Source organism: Myotis yumanensis, unplaced genomic scaffold, assembly GCF_028538775.1.
Source record: "Myotis yumanensis isolate MYYU_CA2020_CCGP unplaced genomic scaffold, mMyoYum1.0.hap1 SCAF_1, whole genome shotgun sequence".
Lineage (NCBI taxonomy): Eukaryota > Metazoa > Chordata > Mammalia > Chiroptera > Vespertilionidae > Myotis > Myotis yumanensis.
Window position 1 is genome coordinate 183,102,138 of NW_027223752.1, and position 27,284 is coordinate 183,129,421.

General features: G+C 37.7%; 1 protein-coding gene across 11 annotated transcripts in view; it reads right to left on the bottom strand.

Moving 5' to 3' along the window:
• PTPN13 (protein tyrosine phosphatase non-receptor type 13) overlaps positions 1-27,284 on the bottom strand; it is a 209,647-nt gene that overhangs the window by 56,975 nt on the left and 125,388 nt on the right. For 5 of the 11 annotated variants that reach the window (XM_070393196.1, XM_070393249.1, XM_070393188.1 and 2 more), the window contains 9 exons: positions 23,433-23,595; positions 18,592-19,009; positions 18,357-18,454; positions 16,747-16,803; positions 6,570-6,659; positions 5,812-5,919; positions 5,510-5,641; positions 1,947-2,410; positions 762-908 (listed from right to left, as the gene is read on the bottom strand). In XM_070393196.1, the coding sequence (XP_070249297.1) occupies positions 762-908; positions 1,947-2,410; positions 5,510-5,641; positions 5,812-5,919; positions 6,570-6,659; positions 16,747-16,803; positions 18,357-18,454; positions 18,592-19,009; positions 23,433-23,595 (1,677 nt within the window). The remainder of the gene's footprint in view (positions 1-761; positions 909-1,946; positions 2,411-5,509; positions 5,642-5,811; positions 5,920-6,569; positions 6,660-16,746; positions 16,804-18,356; positions 18,455-18,591; positions 19,010-23,432; positions 23,596-27,284) is intronic. The other 6 variants (XM_070393229.1, XM_070393203.1, XM_070393221.1 and 3 more) reach the window with 4 other exon arrangements.

The window sequence follows — 27,284 nt, forward strand, 5'->3', positions numbered from 1 at the left end:
AGTACATTCATTAGCACATTGTATGCGGGAAACGTATTTATAAAACGTATAAATACGTTTCCCATATACAATGTGTTAATAGAATTCTAAAGTAATTTTAGCAAGTAACCTATGCTCACATTTTAACTACTTTAAAAGTACATATATTCCTTGGGAACCTGTAGTTTTAAAATACTAATCATGTTTACAACTTAAAATGTATTATGCAGAGAAAGGGCATATACATTAGGCTTATATTACTTATGATGTAGTTTAAAAGTATTATTTCATGTTCAAGCAGAAACTATCAAATATTTGTTAAATCATGTCAAATTAAGCAAATATGAAATCTATGCAGAAAATGTAGTACTAATCACAGGAAAAAGTGATTAGTACCCTTAAGTTTTTATTTTATTTTTTAATATATTTTTATTAATGTCAGAGAGGAAGGAAGAGGGAGAGATAGAAACATCAAGGATGAGAGAGAATCATTGATTGGTTGCCTCCTGCACAACCCCCACTGGGGATTGAGCCCGCAATCTGGGCATGCGCCCTTGACTGGAATCAAACCTGGGACCCTTTAGTCCGCAGGTCGATGCTCTATCCACTGATCCATACCAGCTAGGGCAGTACGCTCAAGTTTTTAAAAAAGTTTTCAGATATGGTTCAATTTTTAATTTTGGAAGTACTTGACAAGTTTCCTTTTTGAAGCAAAATAATTCAATTAATTAACTGAAATAGAATAGGCTGCTGGAAATGGAGAAGAGAAAATATTTGAAAACCTTGTCAAACAGTACCGTGACACTTATCCCCAAGCTGTTATCATTTTTAGCCAGTTCAACCTCAAAGATATCTCCAGGTTTAGGAGGTGCTGAAGGAAAAGTTTTAAAATTCATTTTGTTGGATGTATTCATTGAGGAGGAAGATTCCTTAACAAAGAAAAACAAACAAAAGGATTTCTTGTTAGACTCAAAATGAATTACTATTGGAAGATTCAATATGTGTTTTTTGGGTAAATTAAGAAAAAACAGATATTAAGGAATAGAGTGGATTCAACGATCATGAGGGTTGGAAGAGATCTTTGAGATCATCTAATCCAATGCCTTCATATTTTATGGTTGAGGAAATTGAGGTCTAGAGATGAAAGGGTTTGCTTCAGGTCAAACAGCTTGATATGGCAGAGGGAAGGAAGCACCAACCCACTGCAGACCTGGCTTTTCCATAACCCTTGTCCAGTGCTTTTTAGACTCCCAAATTTGGAAAGTATGCCCATTTCCTTAAAAAAAAAAAAATCAATATATAGTAAGCAGTAGCTTTTAACTTAGAGTTTTAAGATGAGTAGGCTTCATGTTTACTTTGCTTATGTTTACAAATCCAATCTAAACATAGGCACAGCAGCTGAGCCCCAGTTATAAAGGCATAAGCCCCTTATGAGAAATGTTGATTTTTCTGTTAAAAAAAAGGGGGGGCTTAAGGTTCTTTACTGAATTTGCTTGTGAAAGTGTGCTTAAATTTATATCATTTCTAGGAAACGGGCAATTTTCTATATTGTTGTTCATCCATCCAAAACTTCAGAAGGATTTGGTTATCAAAAATAAGTCAACTGGCCATTCCATGAACTACTTAGGAACAATACTTTTCAGATATTAAATTCTCTTACAACATGAAGTATGCAAGAGATGAACAACTTGTAGAAAATAATCATCATCTGATTATTCATTTCTTTGGCTTATCAGGTAACAAGTTCCCAGAATAACAGCCATCTTAGAGTTAGTATTTAAAGCTGCTAATTTCTCTGAAAGTTAGCATCAAATGCAGTAGCAGTTAGTAGCATACTATATAAATGATTTCTCCTTTCTAGAATAATCTAAGTAGTTTATAGTAGAATATTCTACTCTGCAATTTATTTGCTGTTGTTTGTTTTGTTAAATTAAAAACAAAAAACAAAGATTCAAATTAAACTATGCCTTTTTTGGCGTTTGATGATCCTGACTGCCGGAGTAAGTGGCTTCATCCATGTCTGAATCTCCACGATCAGAGTAATCTGTTGCATCAGAAATGCCTGGTTTTTTAGCTTTGCTTTGGTTACTGTCAGTAGAAGTCCTCTTCTTCTGACTGGCTCTGGATATCACAGATGGGGAAGGGCTGCCGTGCTGTGATTCCTGCCAGGTCCGGTCACCTACGTGGCTGGCAAAGAAGCCATTGACCTGGCTCTGGGACAAGCTGGCACTCTCAGTCCTGGAATCTTGAGAACTCAGGCTTCCTTCCCGCAGCCCTCCAGACGGCCCGAAAGAGCTCTCTGAGATGTGCCTCAGGGTACCACGTGGCCAGCGGTGATCCTCAGAAGAATCTATAGTGCTGCCTTGCATATAGGAAGGTTTCTTCATGTAATTTTTCATGCCATTGGCAATGTGCACTGGAGTAGAAGGCACTAAATGTCAAAATCCAATGAAAATAACAGGTTAGTGACACACACATGCCTGGGCTTACACACATGCACAACGTTCCTGACGATTGTTGGGAGGATTTTACACAGGAAAACACATACATCACACCTGATCCAGGGCCTGAAACCATGACAAGAACCCAACAAATGTAGTAGATGCTTTCTGTTTCCTTTGCTCATCCCTTTGGTTATTCTTGAAGCAGCTTCTATGGAAATGTGAAACCCCTTCATCTTAACTCCTCATTTCCATTCTCTAAGGCCTATTTCAAGTAATCTCTGAAGGCTTTCTTGATTCCCTAACTAGAGATAATTTGGGTCTCTAAAGATCCTTGTTTTTGTTTAATGATTATTTATATATTTGTTTAATATTGTTCTACCAATTATTCCAAGTAATTCTCAAGAAAGGCAACTCCCCAAATTTTATATACAGACTTTATCAAAACCACATGAGACATTTGCAAAAAAACCCAAAACAATACAGATGCAAATTTATAAGACACTAAAAGTTTTATGTAGTAAGCAAAGCCAAAGAAAAATAAAGAGTAATGAGCAGCTGGAGAGAAAATATTTGGAATAGTAACAACAAAAAAAAAAAATCAAAGAGTTAATACCATTAATATACAAAGTGTTTCTAAAAGTCAATAAGAAAAAGTTTAGCCCTGGCTGGTGTGGCTCAGTTGATTGGAGCGTCGTCCCATGTACTACTAAAGAGTCGCAAGTTCGAATCCTGGTAGGGGCATGTACGGGAGGCAACCAAATAATCTCTCTCTCTCTCTCTCTCTCTCTCCTTTTCCCTCCTCTCTCCCTAAAATCAATTAAAAATAAACAAACATATCCTCAGGTGAAGATTAAAACAATTTTTTAATTAAAAAAAGGAGTTTAGAACTCCTGTGATACAAGGGTATGATAATGTAGACTGGAAATTAGGAGTAAAATCCTCATCTATAATAATAAAAGTGTAACATGCTAATTAGACCGGACAGCTGAACAACCTTCCAGAAATCATTCCAGACGTCCTTCTGGACGAAGCCGTGGTGGAGGGGACCGAGACAGAGGTGGTTAGGGTCGATCAGGCAGGCAGGTGAGCAGTTAGGGGTGATCAGGCAGGCAGAATGGTTAGGGGCGATCAGGCAGGCAGGTGAGCAGTTAGGGGCAATCAGGCAGGTAGGCAGGCGAGCAGTTAGGAGCCAGTGGTCCTGGATTGGTAGATGGATGTTTGACTGCTAGTTTAGGCCCAATCCCTGTGGCAGTCAGACATCCCTCGAGGGGTCCTGGATTGTGAGAAGGTGCAGGCATGAATTTTGTCCACCAGGCCTCTAGTAACTAATAACTATATGAAAAGACATTCTCATTGTTGATCAGAAATATGCAATTTCTATCTATTTGCCTAACAAAAAATGGGACTGATAATTTCTTACATCATTAATGGTGTGAAGAGCACTGTTATATCTAGTTGGTTGACTGTAAATTGATAAAACTTGAGCAAATTGGTAGCATTTGTCAAAAATTTAAATGTGCATACTTACTCTACTTCTAGGTATCTAACCTCTAGAAATAAGTACATTTTGAGTGGTGTGCAAACAAATGTATTTGTTGCAGCAACATATGTAATAGAATTCTAGCTAACCTGGATGCACAACAAAAGAAACAAATAAATTTTGATATGCCCATGAATATAAAATATAATGCCACATTAAAAAGGTATATAGCCTGGCCAGTAGTTGAATGTCAACCTATGAACCAGGAGGTCATGGCTTGATTCCTGGTCAGGGCACATGCCTAGGTTCTGGGCTCGATCCCCAGTAGGGGGGCTGTAGGAGGTAGTAGATCAATGATACTATCTCATCATTGATGTTTCTATCTCTCCCTCTCCCTTTCTCTTCTTGAAATCAATAAGAACACTTTTTTTAAAGGAATCTGGACATTCATGGATGTCCAGAATATATTGAATGAACAAGTTACAGACTGATATTCAGAGTATAAAAAAATAATTGTATTTTTGTTTAAAAGCAGTGTGTGTATATATGTGTATGCACTATTTTTAAAAAATTTATCTATAATATATACAAGGCTCCTGGACTGCCCTGCACTGGACCAGACCTGTAATGTGTGCACCTTTTATGAACACTGCCCTACCTCGTGACTGCATGATAACTCTGTGCCAGGCAGACAAGGCAGGCCTGAGATAGTTTCCTTTTTAAAGAAAAAAACAATGGTGGCTCAAGAGGATGTAAGTCATACACCTAATAACTGGCTCAGGCATAGCTCAAATATAAGTCATCTGATCTTCGTCATATGGGTTTTCTCCCACAACATGCTAATGGAAGGGGTTGAAACAAAATGATATGGTCTTGTTTTTAAATTTCTAGTATGTTTTCTTTTCCTTTTTATAAACGGATTCAGAACAGAAATTCATAGATATTACATTTCTGTATGTTTTGTTTTCTATTACATAGGCAATGACAAAGAATTTCATTTCTGATTTGGCCTAAGTGATAGAAAACACCAAGTATTTAGGAGAATTTACTTAAGTGACATCAATTTTATACAACAAATCCATTTTTTATTCAGATACAGATGACCCTTGAACAACACAGTATCCAAAAATTTTTTTTTAATAAATACCTGTACCATTCGATTGTGGTTGGGAGCCTGCAGATGTGGAAGGCTGACAATGCCATATTATAAAGAAGACTTGAGTATCCACGAATTTTGGTATACTTGGCGGGGGGGGGGGGGGGGGCGGGGGGGGGTGGTGGTGGTCTGGAACCAATCCCCTATGGGGAGACAACTTAAGTTTTGGAGAGTTGAAAGTTAGACAAGGATTTTAAACTGTGCATGTCGTCGGCACCCCTAATCTTGGGTCATTTAAGGGTCAACTGTATTATTAAGGAGGAATGAGATAGAAAATCTTTGAAGTAATCAATCAAAAAGTTCAACTGATCCATAAAATCAAAATAATCAGAACTACACAGTTAAAGTTTCCAGAAAGGAAATAAGAAGCAGAATTCTGATTTATTGGGCCAAGCTACTGAAGTTCTTGTAAAAATGAAACAGAACACAGTCAAGAGACTTTTATATTACCTTTGGATATCTTTTCTTTTGGCTGAGAGATAACAAGTGTCACATCTTCAGGTGCATTTTGCAAAATTTCAATTGCAGCATGGTGGCTGACCCCCTCTAAGCTCACACTATTGACAGATATCAAACGGTCTCCTGTAAAAATAGACAATCCAGTATTTTCAATGACAAAGAGAAATTCATGCTAAATATAAGAAATGTCAACCTGCCAATTATTTTTATTTTGTCCAAGTTCCACTTTTGATATCTGTGCAAATTCATGCCCGACAGTAAAGTACGCAAGAAATTAACTAAATGTAAAGTACCTGGCTTTAAGCATCCATCTAAGTCAGCTGGTCCTCCAGGAGTAATTGAACTGATAAATACACCTAGATCCAGTCTTCCCATCTTCTCCCCACCAATGATTTGAAATCCTGTGAAATAGCACATTTTAAAAAGATCTTCATTATACTGGTACTTTCTATGACTAAAGATTAGCCTGTTTGACACACAGAAGTGTGGAGACTGTCACTACAAATATGATTAACTAGAGGCCCAGTGCACGAATTCATGCACTGGTGGGATCCCTCGGCCTGGCCTGCACCCTCTTGAAATCTGGGACCCCTTAAGAGATGTTGGACTGCTGGTATTGGCCCGATCCCTGCAGACCAGGCTGAGGGACCCCACTGGTGCATGAATCCGTGCACTGGGCCTCTAGTATGCATATAAGATCTTTGGTTAATCTCTTTCCGCCCTCCCCCCTGACCCCTTCCCTCTGAGATTCACCAGTCTGTTCCATGTTTCCATGCCTGTGCATTGAGTGTCTGCCCCCTGGTGGTCAGTGCACATCATAGCTACCGGTTGGATGGTCACTTAGGCCTTTATATATATAGACAAGTAACACCTATGAGATGGGACTGTTAAATTTGGTGGAAGAATTGCTTGCAAGCATTTCATCTTTGACATTTCCTGACTGGGCAGGTAGGGTGAGAGGTTGTGGGTGGGCAGCCAGTGGCCTGATCAGTAGGTTGTGCCTCAATGCCAATGCTATGCTACAGACTTAAAGAATCTCACAGTGACTTACCTAAGCCATGCTTTGCGTCTTTTTTCAGGTTCACCAAGGTAATCTCCCTTTCTGGTGAGGATACTATGCTCCATCTTTTGTGTAGCACATCTATTGAAAATGCATAATTTTAAAGTAAAATAAACATAACATTGTTCAGGCATTAAGACTGTCTGCTTGTTCCAATTTAAATGTTAACAAAGCTCATTTACAGATTGCTCAGTAACTATAAAATTATATTTTAAATAATATAATGCTATCATATTATGTTTTGATAGTGATTTATATTTACAAAATAACTGTATGTTGTCACATTTATTCCTTATAAATGCTTCTCTGTGAAATAAGCATATTTCAGCTAGAAATTATTAATTAAATTTCAAGAGGTTAAATAATTTGAGCAGGTTTACTCAGTACTGGCAAGATCAGATTCTTAAATTCAGGTTTTCTGACTCCATGTCTTTCTTTTGCATCACCACTGACTTCCTAAATATATTAAGAAATTCCTACTAATAGGTGGTTGACATTTTTATTTAAAATGAGTAAAATATTCATGGTAAATTCTAGAGTTAAATAGCAATAAAAATAAATTTCCTTTTTAAAGTCTCATTAATAATGACTTGGCTAGCACATTTACATTCTCAAAGGACTTCTATTTATTTCTATTTTATTTGTGGAATAATCGCATGAGGTAGGTAAAGAGATTTTTAATCATTGTTTTGTGGATGAGGAATAACAGTTTATGACTTGTTCAACATTACAACGAGTATTACTTCCCAGCAAAATGTCCTAAGTTGGTACTTGATAAATGCTAGTTTAATGCTATAATTAACTTTTTATTTCCATTTGGATTATTTTTTTTAAGTAGGATGATCATGCATAAATATCTCCTAAATTAAACCAATAAATGCCATTTAATTGTCATTTCAATAAGAAACATTACTTCATTTACTTGCTATCTAATCATCTGGAACGCATACACACTCTCATGCTCTTTCTCTCCGTTATGAGCTGATTTGTGACCCTTCTCTCTATTCCCCTCGCCCCCAATTTATATGTTGAAGCCCCAACTCTTAGTACCTCAGAATACGACCATATTTGGAGATAGGTTTTTTAAAGAGATAATTAAGTTACAATGAAGTCTTATGGCAGGCCCTAATCCAATATGACTTATGTCTGTATAAGAAGGAATTTGAATACAGACATGTGCACACATATGAAGATAGAGAGAAAAGACTGCCTGCCACCTACAAGTCAAGGAGAGGCACCTCAGAAGAAATCAATGTTGCTAACACCTCAATTTCAGACTATTAGCCTCCAGAACTGTGAGATAATAAATTTGTTGTTTAAGCCTCCTAATTTATGGGGCCTTGTTATGGAAGCTCTAGCAAACTAATACACTTCTTAAACACCAATTATAATTACTCATGAGTTTAAAATTGTATTGTGGTATAAAACAAGTCGTACCTTTATTGTACAACATATACTAATGCTTAAATGATGTATATGTGATACTCCATATTCTAGAAATAAACTCCTTTAATGTCAGAAAACAATAAAAACAATCATTTGCTCTCTGAAGTACATTAACCTTGTCCCTTAAACATAAGTATTAGTGAAAGTTTGCTAGCTTCCTGTAGTATACATGTCCCTTTTGTTGTTTCTCTTTTGACCAAAACCCAGTTATAAACTTAGTTATAATCAATAACAGTAATAGTAATTCAGTATTCCTAATTAATTTATTAAAATCCCTCCCCAAATCACAGGACAACGGCATGTGTTAGTTAATGCTTAGCTTAATATTATCATTTAAGCAGCCATGATGCTTTTATCCTAAAACAGACAATTAATTCTAATTTTCAGCTAGAATCAAATACATAATACAGCAGAACAAAACCCATAAAATAAATAAGGGAAATAAATAAATAAACAAACAAACAAATAAATAAGGGAGTGGGGTCATATTAGGTATGTAAATGTAAACTGCCACCATCGTGAAGACAAAGTCCATTTACTCAGTACTGGCAAGATCAGATTCTTAAATTCTTCTACACTACACTTCTTAAACATCAATTATAATTACTCATGAGTTTAAAATTGTATTGTGGTATATAACAGTGTTTTGCCTTCAGTTATAAAGCTGATATTCTTCATGTCCCTAGGGACTACCTGCTAGAAGTCAAATATATCTATTCAAAGAATAATTCCATTTTCTTTATTTTCATTTCCAACCATACACTAACAAGATTGGTTATTTATATTACTTATTAGGCTAATGTGTATGTTAAAATATATCCTAGGTAAACACTGGATCACACACACACACAATGTTAAATTTGCAGTATTTTTGCATATTTACTTTCCTAACTAGAAGCAACAGATTAAGCTCTCTATATTCAAGGATTCACCAGTGAGATTTAAACATTCGTTTATTCAATTATTCTTTCATCCTTCAAATGTTTACTGAACAATTTTCCTGTCAAAGTCCCTCACTAGGCAATTAGGGAACATAAAATGCGATTGTATATGAAAGCCGCTAGCATAGTAAATGTGAGTTGAATCAGACCAAATCTTTGACAGACGAGCAAAGATCTAGCCTGAGTGATACAGAGAATTTTGTTGAGACTGTCAGTGAAATAGCTGCAGAGCAAAGGCATGAGTCAGACCCATAAAAAAGGAGAGGCTTCTTATTGCCAGAAATACAGAAACTTCAAGGAAGTTGGGTAGGACTTTAATAAGTGGATTATGGAGATGGTTATACTAGTGCAGCAACAAGGATGGCATTAGCAACAGTTGAGATGGAAAGAAGGTAGAAAGAGTCCTGGGGAAATGCCATAGATCAGTGTAGCTAGAGTAGAAGACTTGAGTAGGGCGGAGTTGAATATTCTTTTGGAAAGAGAAGCTTTGCTAACCTACTCTTTTTCTAAAATATATTTTTATTAATTTCAGAGAGGAAGGGAGAGGGAGAGAGAGATAGAAACATCAATAATGAGAGGGAATCATGGGTCGGCTGCCTCCTGCACGCCTCCTACTGGGGATGGAGCCTGCAACCCAGGCATGTGCCCTTGACCAGAATCGAACCCGGGACCCTTCAGTCCACAGGCAGACGCTCTATCCACTGAGCCACACCGGCCAGGGCGCTAACCCATTCTTTTTAACAGTGATGTCCCCCTGCCCCATCCACAGTCTACCTCCACGTAAAGTGACGTATTAATGTGAGGACAGAAGGAAGGAAAAATGTTCGTGCAACTACATGTCACTAAATAATACTGTTGCGTACCAACTTTTTATTTATTTTTGTATTCTATTCAAATAGATGTTCAAATATTCTTCCACTACTTTAAAAAAGAGGGAGGATGAAGTATCTGAGGGTATATAATACATGACAATTAAATTTAAAGGTATTTATAGAATTTAATGAGGACTGAATAGAATTTATTAATCTCTGAAAGTGAAGTAGCTAGATATTTCAAATACCAAGACATATCTGAGTTAAGTGCTACAAGGAAACAAGCACTAATATTCAAGGAGTACTTATCTTTAAATCCTTAAAAGAATTTTCTTTTCCCATTAGATGTATTCTATAACCCAGCAAATTCTGCAAATATTTTAAAGTGAAAAAGAACTTTAACTTGAAATTTTCACTTCTCTGAGTAATATATGCTGTATTATCACATCAGTAACTATCAGTTTCATTCTCAATAATGTTTACCTGGAAAAGATCTTAATATAATAAATATATAATTAAGAAATAAAATGTATACCCTCCTCTGCATTAGACGCTGCCTTTCTCCTCTTTCATAAGGTTCATGTGGACACCTACAGTCGCTAACTAGAATAAATTGTAGATACTAATGGTAGGTAGATCTATGAGTAAACTAATTGAATTTCACAGTAAGATCATGTTTCTAATAAGGCCAAAGCCATACAGGGTGGGGCAAAAGTAGGTTTACAGTTGTTTGTATGGAAAAAAATACAATAATCCTATATAATAAAAGGTTAATATGCAAATTGACCAAACGGTGGAATGACTGATCACTATGATGCACACTGACAAGCAGGGGGCAGACGTTCAATACAGGAGTTGACCCCTGGTGGTCAGTGTGCTCCCACAGGGGCAGCGGCACTCAGCCAGAAGCCGGGCTCACGGCTGGCGAGCACAGGGGCGGTGGTGGGAACCTCCCCTGCCTCTGCAGTAGCACCTAAGGACATCCCCTGAGGGCTCCCAGACTGTGAGAGGGCTCAGGCTGGGCTGAGAGAACCTCGCCCCCCCGCCCCGAGTGCATGAATTTTGTGAACTGGGCCTCTAGGAATAAATAATAATACTAAATAAACTATTTCCCATACTCACAACTGTAAACCTACTTTTGCTCCACCCTGTATAATCACTCTGAGTTAACTTTTTTTTTCTCAAGAAAAACTAATTTCTTGGTTATATATATATATAGAACCTTGTCAATTACAGGGCAGCTTCATGCCATTGATTCTAAGATTAACTAGACTACAGGTAGAGTAAGCTCTAGATCAGCGTTTCTCAACCTGTGGGTCGCGACCCCTTTGGGGTCGAATGACCCTTTCACAGGGGTCACCTAAGACCATTGGAAAACAAATATATAATTACATATTGTTTTTGTGATTAATCACTATGCTTTAATTATGTTCAATTTGTAACAATGAAATTGGAGGTCACCACAACATGAAGAACTGTATTAAAGGGTCACGGCATTAGGAAGGTTGAGAACCACTGCTCTAGATAAATCCATCACTCGCCCGAAGGAAAAAGACCCACTTGAAATCCTGAAAGTAATGAGTCAGTAGCACCATATTGTACAAAAACAAAAAGAGGCATTTTTCACTGCTATACTACTAATATAATAACTGCTCCAGTGGTAGGTAAAGGGGATCAAAATGAGAACTTTGGTGTTGTATTTCTGTGCTAGAACTAAATAGCTGAGTATTTGGAGCCACATAACATCTTGGGGACTCGTTTAACTTATCCATTAAATGAAAAGATGATTCGAATAAACTTTTTAAAGTTCCTTTCGGTCCTCAATTTAGTTGACTCTATATTTTTACTTCTGGTTAATTCCCTTATCAGTAGGGGTATGCAGGAGGCAGCCCATCAATTCTCTCTCATCATTAATGTTTCTATCCCTCTCTCCCTCTCCCTTACTCTCTGAAATCAATAAAAATAAAAAATCCTATTAAACAAAGTGTACTTTAAAATCTTACTCTTGTTTGTATAACATTTTATTACTTGAATTTAATATTGTCCATAAAAAATAATCAGTTTTGCCCGGCTGGCATGACTGAGTGGTTGAGCGCCAACCTATGACTAGGAGGTCACAGTTAGATTCCTGGTCAGAAATGCCTGGGTTGGGGGCTAGATCCTCAGTGTGGGGTGTGCAGGAGGCAGCCGATCAATGATTCTCTCTCATCATCGATGTTTCTATCTCTCTCTCACTCTCTCAAATCAATAAAAAGATATTTTTAAAAAAGTGAGTTTTAATGTTAGGGAAAAAAAGGCTTATTTTCACTGTCTGTACCAAGTCTTTTTGTATTAGAATAACCTTTTCAATGACATTTTTGTTTTTGTTAAGAGTGTTTGTTGTGGTCTGAACAAGAAGGAAGGTGACAAATCTAGCTAAAAGTTACTTTTTAATTATATAATAATCCTGAATTATAATAAAATGAGAAACATTGAAAACCAATTTTACATAATTCTTGGTAAGTTCTACATTTTTGTTTTTACTCTCTTAGGAAGAAATATTATAGAAGTGTGTTGTTTGAAAGGTTAAGAAACCTTTATTTTTTTGAAATTACAATAAAAAAATGGGAATCTTGCCAGCATCAGTTTGGCTCAGTGGATAGAGCGTTGGCCTGTGGACTGAAGGGTCCTGGGTTCGATTCAGGTCAAGGGCATATACCTTGGTTGTGGGCACATCCCCAGTGGGGGGTGTGCAGGAGGCAGCTGATCGATGTTTCTCTCTCATTGATGTTTCTAACTCTCTATTCCTCTCCCTTCCTCTCTGTAAAAAAAAAAAAAAAAATCAATAAAATATATTTTAAAAAAATGGAAATCTTTTCCATATTTGTTTCATGAGAGTATAAGATTCATTTCCCCCTTTTTTATCTTCTTTTTCAAGGTTCACCTTCATTAAGGGTCTCGGAAAGTCATAAAAGATTAAGTAGTATTTGTCGGTCCTTGTGTTAAGTTATGAATACTTCAATATTAGTTGATGCTCATTTCAAATTTCTTCTAATAATCTTGACCAGCAAGAAAGAACATTGAAATTAGAATAAGAGAGCATATATTTGAGTCATGGGCAAGTACTTAACTTTTTATTAGTTACCTTATTTAGAAAAATGTTTGCCATACTATATTACATGAAAACTTAGTTCTCAACAGAGCACTAATTCAGGGCTAATTGGGCAGACTCAAAGAGAAAGTGAAGAAACCATAGACTTGCCTGCAAGGCAACTGGGGCACACATCCATAGACAGATGGACTGACCCTTCCTCTATAGGGGACAGGTGGAAAGATGACATTTCTAAAGGTTTAAAAAAGAAACTACCCTGCACATGCTGCTCAAGTGGTATCCAATGTAAATTCATATTCTTTTCCATCAGAAGGAAGGCTAAAACACACTTCCAGATTTTATCCTTTAATAAATTATTATACAGCTTCTTTAAAAAGTTTAGCTGGTAGAAATAATACCTGTGAATATAATTAAGCATTACTATATAGGAAACAGTTGAAAGAGTAGATTAGAGCAGGGCTCTGGAAACAGACTTCCTGCATTCAAATTATGACCTGGGCACTTACAAGCTCCATGATCTTCTGTGAAATTCAGCCTCTCTATGGTGTGGTTTCTCATTTGTGAAAAGGACATAATATTAGCCACTCACCTATTATTAAATGAGAGCTAAACATAAGTGTTTAGTACACAATAAGCATTCAATAGCTGTTATTCAATAATTACCACCATTACAGGCATTTTAATAATTATTTAGGCACACAGGTATTCTAAATTCACTACATGTAAGACACTTGATCATCATAAAGATATATACCAGGGTCTTAGTAACTTAGGCCCAAGTACCTGTATAAGTTCACTTTTTCTTTAATGATATCTCCTCAGATTTTTCAAGGTTGATATATTTTTTAATAATAAGATGAAAAAATCCTACATTTTCCATGAGTTTTTAAGATATTTGTGTGTATTTTTACTTCCAAGGAAAATTTTCTTCCCTCAAAGACCTGGTATGTGTATTTCTTGGTTCCTGGGTCGATGCTCAACCACTGAGCAACACTGGCTGGGCAGTATGTGTATTTCTATGAGAGAATGAGAATTATAGATAATGGCACTCTGGTGTTTGAGTTTTGACCTACAAAAACAGCAGTTTCATATGGTTCAATCTACTCTTACTGCCTTCATTTTCTCAGGGTTCTCAAGTCTGTTTCCAGGCACATTAGAAATAACCTCAAAGCTTCATCAAGTTTATATTAAAACATCGATTAATGGACACCACCAAGATGGCGGCATAGGTAAACACCGGAGACTGCTGCCGCAAACAACCACTTCAAAAATACAACTAAAAGACGGAACGGACATCACCCAGAACCACAGGAGGGCTGGCTGAGGAGAGACTCTTCAACTAGAAGGAAAGACAACAGCATACCGAGGCTCAGAGGAGGCGCAGTGTGGAAAATTTAAAGGTGCGGAGGTGCGCCCACAAAGCGGGCTGGTGGCTGAGGGCGCGGTTGTCGTTTTCAATCAGGAGGGAGTCTCAGACTCTGAGCTCCAGATCCGGGTGAGTCTCTAGGGACTCAGACTCAAATGGGAGAAGCGAGATTGTCTAGCATCAGTTGGAACGTGAGGACAGCTTTCTCTCTGAGGTTAGCAGCGGTTGCCGGGGTTCTGAGAAGCAGAGCCTCTGGGAACGGGACTGAGAGCAGCCATAACTGCTCCTGCCCTGTTGATCCCACCCCGCCCAAGCCCTGCGCAGAGCCATTTGCCGGATGGCCTCAGGCAAAGGCTAGATTAGCACCTCCTCAGAGGACAGAAGTTTTCCCACAGCTGATTCTCACAGCCAGTCGGCCTGGTGGTCAAATCCCTCTAGTATTAACTACAACAATCAAGGCTTAACTAGAACAAGACTTCGCACAAAGACCACAAGGGGGTGCACCAAGAAAGCATAACAAATTCGGAGACAAAAAAATATGACAGAAATGGAGGATATAGAGCTAAAAAACGCAATTTTGAGGGCTTGCAATAAACTTGAGGAGAGCCTTATGAAAACTAATGAGACCCTCGATGCTATGATAAAGAAACAACTAGAAATTAAGCATACACGGACTGAAATAAAGAATATTATACCCAATAGCAGACCAGAGGAGCGCAAGAATCAAGCCAAAGATTTGAAATGCGAAGAAGCAAAAAACACCCAACCGGAAAAGTAAAATGAAAAAAGAATCCGAAAATACGAAGATAGTGTAAGGAGCCTCTGGGACAGCTTCAAGCGCACTAATATCAGAATTATAGGGGTGCCAGAAGATGAGAGACAGCAAGATATTGAAAACCTATTTGAAGAAATAATGGCAGAAAACTTCCCCCACCTGGTGAAAGAAATGGACTTACAGGTCCAAGAAGCACAGAGAACCCCAAACAAAAGGAATCCAAAGAGGACCACACCAAGACACATCATCATTAAAATGCCAAGAGCAAAAGACAAAGAGAGAATCTTAAAAGCAGCAAGAGAAAGAGACTCAATTACCTACAAGGGAATACCCATACGACTGTCAGCTGATTTCTCAACAGAAACTTTGCAGGCCAGAAGGGAATGGCAAGAAATATTCAAAGTGCTGAATACCAAGAACCTACAACCAAGACTACTTTACCCAGCAAAGCTATCATTCAGAATTGAAGGTCAGATAAAGAGCTTTACAGATAAGGAAAAGCTAAAGGAGTTCATCACCACTAAACCAGTATTATACGAAATGCTGAAAGGTATCCTTTAAGAAGAGGAAGAAGAAAAAGGTAAAGATACAAATTGTGAACAACAAACATGCATCTATCAACAAATGAATCTAAGAATCAAGTGAATAAATAATCTGATGTACAGAATGAACTGGTGATTATAATGAATCAGGGACATAGAAAGGGAATGGACTGACTATTCTTGGGGGGGAAAGGGGAATGGGAGATGCGGGAAGAGACTGGACAAAAATTGTGCACCTATGGATGAGGACAGTGGGTGGAGAGTGAGGGCAGAGGGTGGGGCGGGAACTGGGAGGAGGGGAGTTATGGGGGGGGAAAAAAGAGGAACAAATGTAATCTGAACAATAAAGATTTAATAAAAAAACCAAAAAAAATCAATAAAATATTAAAAAAAATAAAACATCGATTAATATATTTGCTTTTTTCTCATCAGATTTCTGATTATTTCAACTTCAAGAGTTTGAGGGTAAGAAACTAGTGTATGCAGAATAAAACATTCCTTCTTCCCATGAAAGGTGCTAGAAAGATCAAGTAAGATAATGTCCATGAAAGTATTTTGTAACCTAAATTCTAAAAATGGTGAATCCATTGACTTTGAAGTCACTGCACAAAGTTTCTTCCTGTAACTTTGTTTCTTAGACTTCTAAACTCTAAATTTCAACATTTTAAGTCTTCAAATTCTTCCCATAATATTTAGGCTAAGACTCAAAGCTAGTCCCTACTTAGTTCTAAGCTTTAATCCTGTTCTCACATACCTCCATGCAGATATTCATGCAGTTCCTGAACCTGTTATCTTTTCACCTATCTCCATTTCTCTGACCATATTATGGCCTTGGTCTGTAATGCTTTTCCTCAACAATCTACCTGAATAAATCCTTTAACTTCAAAATTCAGCTCAAGATCTCTTTAAAATAACTGCCTCAATTAAAACTCGTTAATCAAAATTATCTCTCACCTGAATTATCTTAGCTTCCCAATTAGTGTCCATATCTTTAATCTGTTGTTTGTCTAGTTCACCAACATTAGCCTAAATGATAGGTCCCACCACATCACTAGGTGCTGCAAATACGTTCTCCTTTGACTCCAGTATAAGGCACGAATTCAGAGGCGCTTTGTTATTAGGTCTAAGACCAGCTCATAAGGTACAAGAGAAAAGATATGATGGAAAGGAGGGGAAAAACATTGTGTAAACCTACCATTTTCTTTTAAGGGAACTTGGGATGAAGAATTTCCAGAACTATGCAAAGTCATTCCTGTGGTATAAATTAAATTATTAGACAGTTCATAAAATGATCAGATATTAGATATAGAAGTAATTTCTTCTGATAAATGCATAAAAAGCAATAAAACATTAAGGTAGCATTTTCTTTTATTTATACTCAGAAAAATATGTCTTCCCACAATAGGCTTATTTACTATTTTTAATGTCCAAGATAAGCATATCAACTTGTTTTGCAGAATAAACTTAAAAACAAATGTATTGTTTATGACAATGACATTTTAATATGCCAAATATGAAGTGATGAAACTGAAATGATTTTTAAAAACATGTGTTCAAATGTTAAAAGAAAATCCAATATTCAATAAGAATGGATAACCTTAATTAAAAAATGCAGAAATAAATTTTCTTTCATGGATGAATTTTATTTTATCTGTGTTTGTCTATGGAATATTTTACTATTCTACATCTGATATATGATGGATTTCTTCTATGTAGATCAATAGCTTAGACTCTATAAGAGATCCCATTATAGTGAATGTACTTTGAAAAGTATTTTCTGGGCTATTTTTAATATATAAGATGACTTTGTTTTTTATATGTTTAGAGTTTTTTTTCACCAATTCAATTAAAATTGATGATAGTACAATCACTGAAAGTTTGGAAGCCTGTATTAATAAAGTAATGTTGCTTTCTATACATATTTATCAACTATAGTGTATAGTGTAGAGTTCTTTTTTGACTTCATTTACTTCACATATCCCCAAACCAACTACAGGATGAGAAAATACTAGTTTCTAACTTTGTATAATTGGGAGTTAAATGATCAAACTTTGGTCTAAGGGAGAGATAACTAGTATTATTTGGTGAATAACAGCAGAAGATGGTTATTCTTGTTTCCCTTTTATCTCCCCAGCTGTTTCCTATTTTGAGGAATCTTTTGGACCTCTGTGCTTAAATAGCTATTCTTCTCAAAGATCAATTCTATTCATGTCCCTTTTAAGATGCATAAAGCAACAGGAAACCTGAAAGTATTACCTTATATAAGGTATTGTGTGTTTATAAACACACAACTTCTCTACTTATATTAATAGGCCCCACCTAGTTGGGAGAATTTGAAAAACTTAAATCAACTAGGAATTTCTACCTACCAACCCATCCAGTCTGTTTTTAGAGACAATTCCATTCATGCTATTCTGAAAGTACCTTAAATAAACCTTTCTTCAAAAAAAAAAAAAAAAAATACAGCATTAGTGGAGTCTTCTCTCACAGGCTTGTGAGGAAAACCCAAAGAAAGGACAACCAAAGCCAAGGGTTCGCTGTCTGGTTCTCTTGGTAAGATGGTCATGGCTTTTAATTGCCACCAAGAGAAAGCTAAGAGTCTGTGCCTCTAAGCAATCAGTTGTTAAATCATTCTAGTATTTCACTTGGTGCATTTTAAGTAGCCTAAAAATTTTATATTCACAAACAGTTTTGGTAATTGGGACATAGAACCAAAAAAATTTCTTTGGTAAATTACATTATCTCATTCACTTTACTATGAGCACCAGGTACGGGGGAAAAGAAGGTAAGCTTGTTTATGCTGACCTATAACATATGCTTGACCAGGGTCTTCAAAAGATGAGGAGTCTGATTCATGTTTCCTCCTTTCAGGACTTCTATTTAAACTTGCAACAGACTTTGAACTAAAGAGGAAAAGGAAGGTAGGAGGAGGAAGTGTCAATGTAAAAAAAAAAAAGGTGAAAATAATAAAACAAAAACAAATGGCATGAAATGTAGAATTTACAAATATGTAGTTCGGGTTAGTTAATTATGTTCTTACTTATTAAGTTTTGTGACTCCTGCCAAAGATTCTGTATCAGATCTTGCCATCTGGTGAAACGGTTTTCCTACCAACTCCACAATGGTTTGTGAAGGGGATTCCATGTTAACAATGACATTTTTCCGATGAGGAGAGAGAGAGGCCTGACTGAGATCGTGGTATGATTTGCTCATCTCTCTAGGCTTTTCCTCACACGAAGCTTTGCCACTCTTCTCCTTTGAACTTTTTTGCAATGGCTGGTAAAGCGACAGCTCTGAGCAGGAGAGCCTCTTCAGAATCTCAGCTTGAACTGACAGAGGTCGAACGGCAAGTTTGTTCAGGGTGCTGCTGGCCAGACTACCAGTGCTGATTGCTCGTCCCAAATTAAATCCTCTAACGGACTCCGCTTGGAGATTCAGGCTCCTAAACGAAGCTCTCTCTACAAGGAAATAGGATTGCTTTACACGGTGGAAACACTGCAGTACCTTTATGAGAAGAGTTATTTTAATAAACAAAATACAGCATGCAGTTTTTAATTGTCTTGACTGCCAGCATAAGTAGAAAGCTTTCAAAGTGTGGCAATCCAGGATTTTAAAGAGGAGGTTGGAAGGTCTTGGTTTTCATACCATCATCTCTCCATCCTTGCAGCTTTCTCCCATTCAGGGCCTGGTTAGCATTTCCTACTTCATCTAACGATTCCCTTGGATCCAATAATGTTTGGGCTTCAGACTTACTGACCCCAAATTCCCAATTATCGGTTTCAGTTAGAAATGAGAATGACATTTGACAGAGAAATTTTCAACCCTAGTAGTGTGTCTGCGAAAACCAAGGATGGGGAGAGAGAGGTGACACCTGGATAGGCCAACATGGTGAGATCATGCCAAAAAGGAAGCTGAGCAGAGGAGTTTTGCCCAGAGAAAAAGTTCTTAATTACTATATTTTTAAAAGCTTAAGGCAGATTGTGGTGATAGTTGCACAGCCCTGTGGCTATACTAAAAACCATTGAATTGTACCCTTTAAATTGGTAAATTGCATGGTATGTGAACTATATCTCAATAAAACTGTTGCCACAAAAGGCCTTAATGGTAAATCATTTCTTTTGTTATTTCATTACTATGCCAATCCCACCATCCAATCTTGTTGACTTTTCATGATTTAAATGTGGCACAGGAGCCGTGGGAGAATCAAATATTAGTTGTGTTCCTTTCTCTTGGTTTCCGTTCATTTACATGATCAAGGAGCTGGGGTTCTCTTCATGCTTAAATTCCTTTCACTTCTAAATATACCAGTACACCCCAAATCGTCTTTTAGAGGCTAAATTTAGAGACACCTTATAATAAGTGCTTGGCTATTCTATTTTGGAAACTAATGTCATGGAAGCATTTAAACATTTGAGGCTATTAACAAAAGCACTGCATCACAGAATTTTTGCATAAAAGTCCTTCCATGTAAATAAAGGACCAGAAGCACAGAATTTGAAATGATTTAGTTGTTCATGCACTAGTAATCCACATCACAAGGCACTCCATTTGCCACTCCATTGTAAAGTACCAACCCTGTGTTGCAGCTCTAAGGAGTATAGCTCGACTACTTATGTAAAACAGCTGTAAAACTTCCTTTTAAAAATGTCACACACACACACACAAAATAAAATAAAATGTCAACTGTTGCTGACTTAGATCTTTAGATTGTTTTATTATTTTCTAATTCCTAGGAAGATTAATAATGAATACTTTATCTCAGGTGTAAATAGATAGGAAAATACCAAAGGTTTGTAATATTCATGCATTAGGATGAAGTTTAAATAAATATGTCTCATTGTCCTCAGAAAAATTCAATGTTCTTTCTCTGAAGTAGAAGTGGACACCAAGTTAAAAACAGGATAATAATTTTTAAAAAAGACTTTCATTTAAAAATTCCCACAATGATCTTTAGCCTAAAATACAATTTTTATTAGAGCAGACAACATTTCTATTTTCTTTAATAAAGATGAAAAACTGAATCTTACACAGATTCAATTACCAGGAAATACCTTTACATTCAATACATTCTTCACCCTTAAGGCAAATGTAGAACAAATTTTGGCAGGAATAGGGACAGCCAGTTCTGTTTAGTATATATCTCTTTTGTAAACATCAAGGATTATGCTAGTTAAATCCACTCATATCCTACTCCTGTGTAGGACTTAAAATATTGCATATATTTATGGGATGGGATCATAAATCATCCAGTTACCTGGCTTATCCTACTGCTTTCACCTGGAAAAAACTCTAAGCCAAGATGGGATACAGATTAGAATAAGCCTACATCCTAATACTAATCTTCCAAATTTGAACCCAAAGGCTTGCTAGTTCCACACTCAGTCTGCACTCCACACTTCCTGATCTTTCTTTGTGCTCTTTATTGTTCAGTCCCTTTTATGGTTGTGTAGTTCCTTATACATCAGCTTAACTGTATGCTCTTTTGAGTTGAGGGACATCAGTTATTTTTGTTATCCCACAGCACCTAGCATGGTGTCTTACAAGTAGTAAGTGCTTAACAAATGATTATTAATCTTAATTTAATTCCATGCAAATTAGTTCTTCAAAAGCTCATCAAAATAGAAAGATTATTGGATTAGAATTTAAGAGACCAGGGTTTCAGGCTTGTTTGACTTCTAACTCTAAGGCTAGGTGATACACTATCTTCTCTGAACCTTCTTCCTCATCAGTAAAGTTTCCAACATACTGGCCTCTAAGGTTCTTTCTTTCACAATTCTATAACTCTAAAGAAGTAACATGCATTTGCTAGCCCTTCAACATCCTATACATAACACCAGTTATTTTCACTTGTCAGACAGTTACATGGGCAGGCAGTTACTTCTAAGCCAATTCTAACCAGAAAATAATTCCTTTGAAGGTTTAACAAAATCTGGGGAAAATATAGATTAATACCATTTTAAAACGCTTTCCCATATGAGTTCAAGGATCCACAGCTGTTGTATTCCCAGGGCAAATCTGTGAGATACAGATAGCATTCCCACTTCATGGATGAAGAAAGTCAGATTCCAAAAAGTCAATTATTTTCCTAAGGCCATACTACTACTACTATTAGAAACAATGGTGGTAAAACAATGATGGTCATGATAATAATACATACTTATTCAATATTTACACTATGCCAGGCATTTTTTAAATTGCTTTCTAGTACATTCATCTTCAGAGCAATCTTATGATGTATTATAAGGTATTCTCATTAGGATAATCACTTTACAGATAGGGAACTAAAGCAGAGGTTTTAAGTAGCCTGCCAAGATTCAGAACTTATAAGTAACAGTGTGAGGTTGGAATTCTGGCATCTGGCTCCATAGTTCATGATCTTCACTATATTGTTAAGATCTATACTACATTATTCTTTAGTATAAGAAATGTTGAAGATGGAAGGCTAGCTTCACAGATGGTCTTCGATTATTTTTTATTATAGTACACTATACCACATCTATAATGATGTAACCTTCATTTGTTCAATTCTGGTTTGTACTGAATATGAGTCCAAGTAGAAATACTGGTAACCCTAATAAATTAGATATTTCACTATAGTTTGGAAACATATAAATATTTTAGCAAAGCAGGAAAAGAAAAGGAATAATGAGATTATAGCAGTAGTTATCATATTTTAGCATGCATAAACATCAATACTGAAGAAAGCCTATTAAAATACAGATTCCAGGAACCCAATGCCCAAAGATTGGGATATACCATGTTTCAGGTAGGTTTCTGGAATCTTCATTTTTAATAAGCATACAGCCCCTACCGTCTTGATTTTGAAAGGCTATTCACAGGTTGCCATCACCCCATTCTGATCCCACGGGGAATATAATTTCTGTAAGATTTCAGGATGTGAGAAAGTTTGGATAAGGAATTCAGAGAGCTCTGATGCACATGTCATGAGTGCTATTCCATTAAATTTTTTAAACTAAGCCTTCAGAGTGTTTAAATTGAAGTTTATAACAATATACTACGCAGGACTAGATTTTGTATAACTATCTACTACACAGAACTAGATTTTATATAACTTTAATTCTACATGTGGTCTTGCAAAGTTAACCTTCAAATATTTCAGTTCTGATTGAGATGTTCTTTCAGAGTTGAATTACTTTCTTCTGCTGGTTCCTTTTTAAAAGAAACCAAAAACCACTCTCCTGACCATTTATATTGGGTACTGTGTCTATTCATCTCAGTCTCAAAACAGGACACACCCAAGTAAAACTAACAGGTGGGAAATGTGCTGAGGTATGTAACTTCACCATGCTGGGTGCATATTCTCCTGCCCGCTGCCTGTTTCCCAGGTTCTTTCCCCCATCTGGAAAACAACTTGCCATTTATGTTCAATCTATTTAATTACTTTTGTTCTTCAAAATTCCAATTTAAGCGCCATCACTCAAGTACCCTTGTCTTTGCTCTCCCTCTCCTCTTCTCATGATCACAGAGTCTGTATGCTATAATCTGTCATTCAAACCCTGACCCTCTATTGTGTACTATTTATTGTTTCATGTATATTAGTCTTACCTTCCCAAACAGTGCTTAAGTTTACTATGGGTAGAGAATATAATCCAAATGTCTATAACATTTACATCAGTTATCTTAGGGATAAACACAAAACATATATTTCAACAGGTATCCCCTGACTGATCTGGGGTCGTTTTCAAAATGAACCTGAAATTGAAATTTTGGCTTCTTTTCACACTTTTCTAAACTTGACTTAATCATTTAACATCTAGATAGCTTGTAATTTTTATCCTAAACATGGAAGTGCTTTTAAAATTTGTGGCAAAAACCATGCATACACCCTGGAGTCATCTGTCATCGTTTGTGTCTCCTTACCAATATCTTGGGCATCTTGGTTGCTCTGTCTTGCTTTCATCTGTAGCTGGAACTTATGCTGGGAAGAGCAGAGATGCAGCAGGTATTGGCATACCTTGCTGTTGTCTGTCTGGAAGGCATGTTTTATTCCATCTGATGTATTCTGCAATGTGATTTTCTTCTTCTACAATATTAACCAGGGGCATTAATTATTAGGATATTTCCCTATCACTTTAATACATGACCAAATTTATAAACAATAATTAACATGTAAATATTATTATTTCACATTATTAGGCATAAGTATTCCTTGACCTACATTCAATACAAGTATAGAATAATATAAACCAGTATTATTAAAAATTCAGAAAACAAGTGAAATTAATATCATTTGCATGTTCACAAATTATAGCCTAAATCAGACTATATACCAGCCACCAGCAAGGAAAACATAGTTTAATGAGATTATTGATATTTTTAGTTTACTGCAATGCTTAGAAACACCAAACCCATTTGAAATGGAAAGTACAAGAAATGTAAGTTTTACTGTCTTGGATAAAGAAAATGAAGTTCAACAAAAGTTGATTTATTAATATCTATATATATAAAAGCCAAAGCGACTGAACAACTGGTCAACTGGTTGCTATGATGCGCACTGACCACGAGGGGGCAGATGCTCAATGCAGGAGCTGCCCCCTGGGGGTCAGTGCACTCCCACAGCCAACCTCCTGTGGCCGGCCAACCTCCGGTGGTCCCATCCCCCTGGCCGACTGGCCAACCTCCAGTGGTCCCTCCCCATAGCCAGCCAGCCCTGATCGGCCCTGATCAGGACTGGGTGAGACGGCCCTGATCAGCCCTGATCACCAGCCAGGCTGAGGGACTCCACCCCTGCACAAATTTGTGCACTGGGCCTCTAGTATAATAATAAGAGCTGTGATTCAGTCAAGAAGAATCTTCTTGGTATGAAGGCTGATATGGAAGTTGCAGGAAGTTAAAAGAAAAATTTGGAATGGAGATACACTGAATAATGAAACTGCTGAGCTGAAAAATGAACACATCAATTTTTAGAGACAGCAATTCTTAAAAAATTCAGGGAAAGAAGAACCACAAATTAGTCTTATTTCCCTGATGTTTCTTGAAAAACAAATCGTTCTTGTGTAAGGAGGGCATCCTAAAATGTGACCTATGTGCTGAGGCTTGAAGGTGATCTGTGTGCCTTAAAAGTCTAGCATTCAAAATGCGAGATCTAAGACTAATGTGTCTGGAGAACTGCTTGCGTCCAGGTAGATTGTACACTAGCTCTTGGCTTCTTCTATGGTACAAATTATTCTCCCTACGTCATGTCCCTTGTCTTTGACTTCAGATGTAGAAATAAGTAAGCATAGAAAAGTCAATTTGGAAGGCTCACAAAAGATACAATAATGGAGTATTTATTATTCAAACTTCATTCATGCAGGTAACATTTTCATAATTTCTGGTCTTGTTTATAAATGGCTGCAGAGTAGTGGAAGCTACACTTACCCCTGCTCCCAGACTCAAACTGAATTTACAGTTAAATTATAGAGCAATCAACCTGAATCAACAGCTGAATGTTAGCTGAACGGAACTACCATAACCAAGGGTTTGCAGAAGCCACATAGAGATTGGTCAGAGGGCTGCAGACCGGGCACGTGAGGGAAGCAACCAATCGATGTGTCTCTCTCAAATGGATGTTTCTCTCTCCCCTAACTCTCTCCTATCCTCCCCTTCTTTCTATTCTCCCTGAAAATCACCTTAGGAAAAAATGTCCTAAGGTGAGGATTAGAAAAAAAGAATTTTAAAAAATGAGGAAACACCAGGTGATGGGCTGAGAGGCTGGAGACGTGGACAGGGCTGGCGCCTGCACCCAGGTGAGGGGCTGAGAGGCTGGAGATGTGGACAGGGCTGGTGCCTGTACCCAGGTGAGGGGCTGAGAGGCTGGAGGGTATCTCAACTGCAAAACTCTCTCCACTTGGAGCAACAGGGACAAGAGGAGGAGCCTGCATAGCACCTGGGGGTGAAGCTCAGTGGGGACTTAGTTGTCTGGGAAAGAAGAGAATCTGCTACAGATCCCCATGCACCTCCCCAGGGATGAGCACTCCCATTGTTACAGCACCAGCCTGGGGAGCGCACTCTGCCATGCTGTCCTGCGGAGGGATCTGCTCGCTGCACCCAGCAGTCTTCATTTTCTGGGCAGGCTCTTGGCAGAGACTCAGTGACTAAACTGTGGCTTTAAAAAGGGGACCGGTCTCCCCGGCCTGGTGTGCAGAGCCAGCACCCACCCTGACAACCTGATGAATCACTTGGCTGGCCCCACCCTGTTGAGTTCAGCTGCAAAGGGAAGCCAGAGTGCTATGCAGAGCTGGGACTTTTGGTGCACATCTCCTGCAGAAACTTTGTCTAGGAAACAGATGGGTGGGTGGGGTTGTGTGGCCACATTGCAGGGGGACCACTTCCATCTCCCCTGTGAGATCACCCCACGCTACCCCAGGAGGGGGAAGAAGTGACCAATCCCCTCCTACAGGTTTGTAGGCACCACCCCCAGAGGGAGACTGTTTGAATCTGCTCTTGCAAATTGCAGATAACGTGCCCTGCAGGGGGGAGTGAGAGCTGGGACATTCAGAATGTGAGTGTCTGGGAGGCTATTGTTTGGGACTAGGACAAAGTGCTTGCCCCTCTTCTGTGGGCTGGACCAGCATCACACAAAACAAGAGACTCTTGATCTGTCCCCCTGAGCTTGGTGACTCTGCCAGGCTGAGCTTGTTCCTGCAGAGGGGATGGCTGGCTGCACCCAACCTGAGCCTGTAGTGAGCCTGTCCAACGAACTAGAATTGGAGACTCTAGCAGAGACTAAATGGTTTGACTGAATTGGGGCCAATTTTCCATCAAGATACCTTCATCATAAAGCCATCATAACAATTTTGGGAGTCATAGCAGATCTACCTAATACAGAGAGACAAAATGGGGAGACAAAGAAATGTGCCTCAAAAGAAAGAGCAAGAGAAACCCCAGAAAATGTATCAAATGAAACGGAAGCAATCAAAATACCAGATGAAGAGTTTAGAACAATGGTTATAGGAATATTCAGGGACCTTAGGAGAAGAATGAATGATCTCAGTGAGAACTTAAAGAAATGGTAAGAATTAAAAAGGACATAGAAACCATAAAAAATAACTAGTCAAAAATGAAGAATACACTAGAAGGAATAAATGGCAGGTTAGATGAAACAGAAGAGCGAATCAGCAATTTAGAGGACAAGATACCAGTAAGTACCCAAGCAGAGCATCAAAAAGAAAAAAGGCCCTGGCTGGCATTGTTCAGTGGTTAGAATGTCAGCCTGTACAATGAAGGGTCACAGGTTCGATTCCTGTCAAGGGCACATACCTGGGTTGTAGGTTTGATTCCAGGCCCTGGTTGAGGTGTGTGAGGGAAGCAACCAATCGATGTGTCTCTCTCAAATTGATGTTTCTCTCTCCCTTAACTCTCTCCTATCCTCCCCTTCTTTCTATTCTCTCTGAAAATCACCTTAGGAAAAAATGTCCTAAGGTGAGGATTAGAAAAAAAGAATTTAAAAAAGTGAGGAAAGCCTAAGGGACCTCTGGGACAATGACAAGATAACAACATCCATGTCATAGGAGGTCCCAGAAGAAGAAGAGAGTGAGCAAGGGATAGAGAACCAGTTTTAAGAAATAATGGCTGAAAACTTCCCTAACTGGTGAAGGAAAAAGTCATACAAGTATAGGAAGTATAGAGAGTCCCAATCAAGATGAGCCCAAAGAGGGCCACACCAAGACATATCATAAGTAAAATACCAAAGATTAAAGACAAAGAGTGAATCTTAAAAGCCAAAAGAAT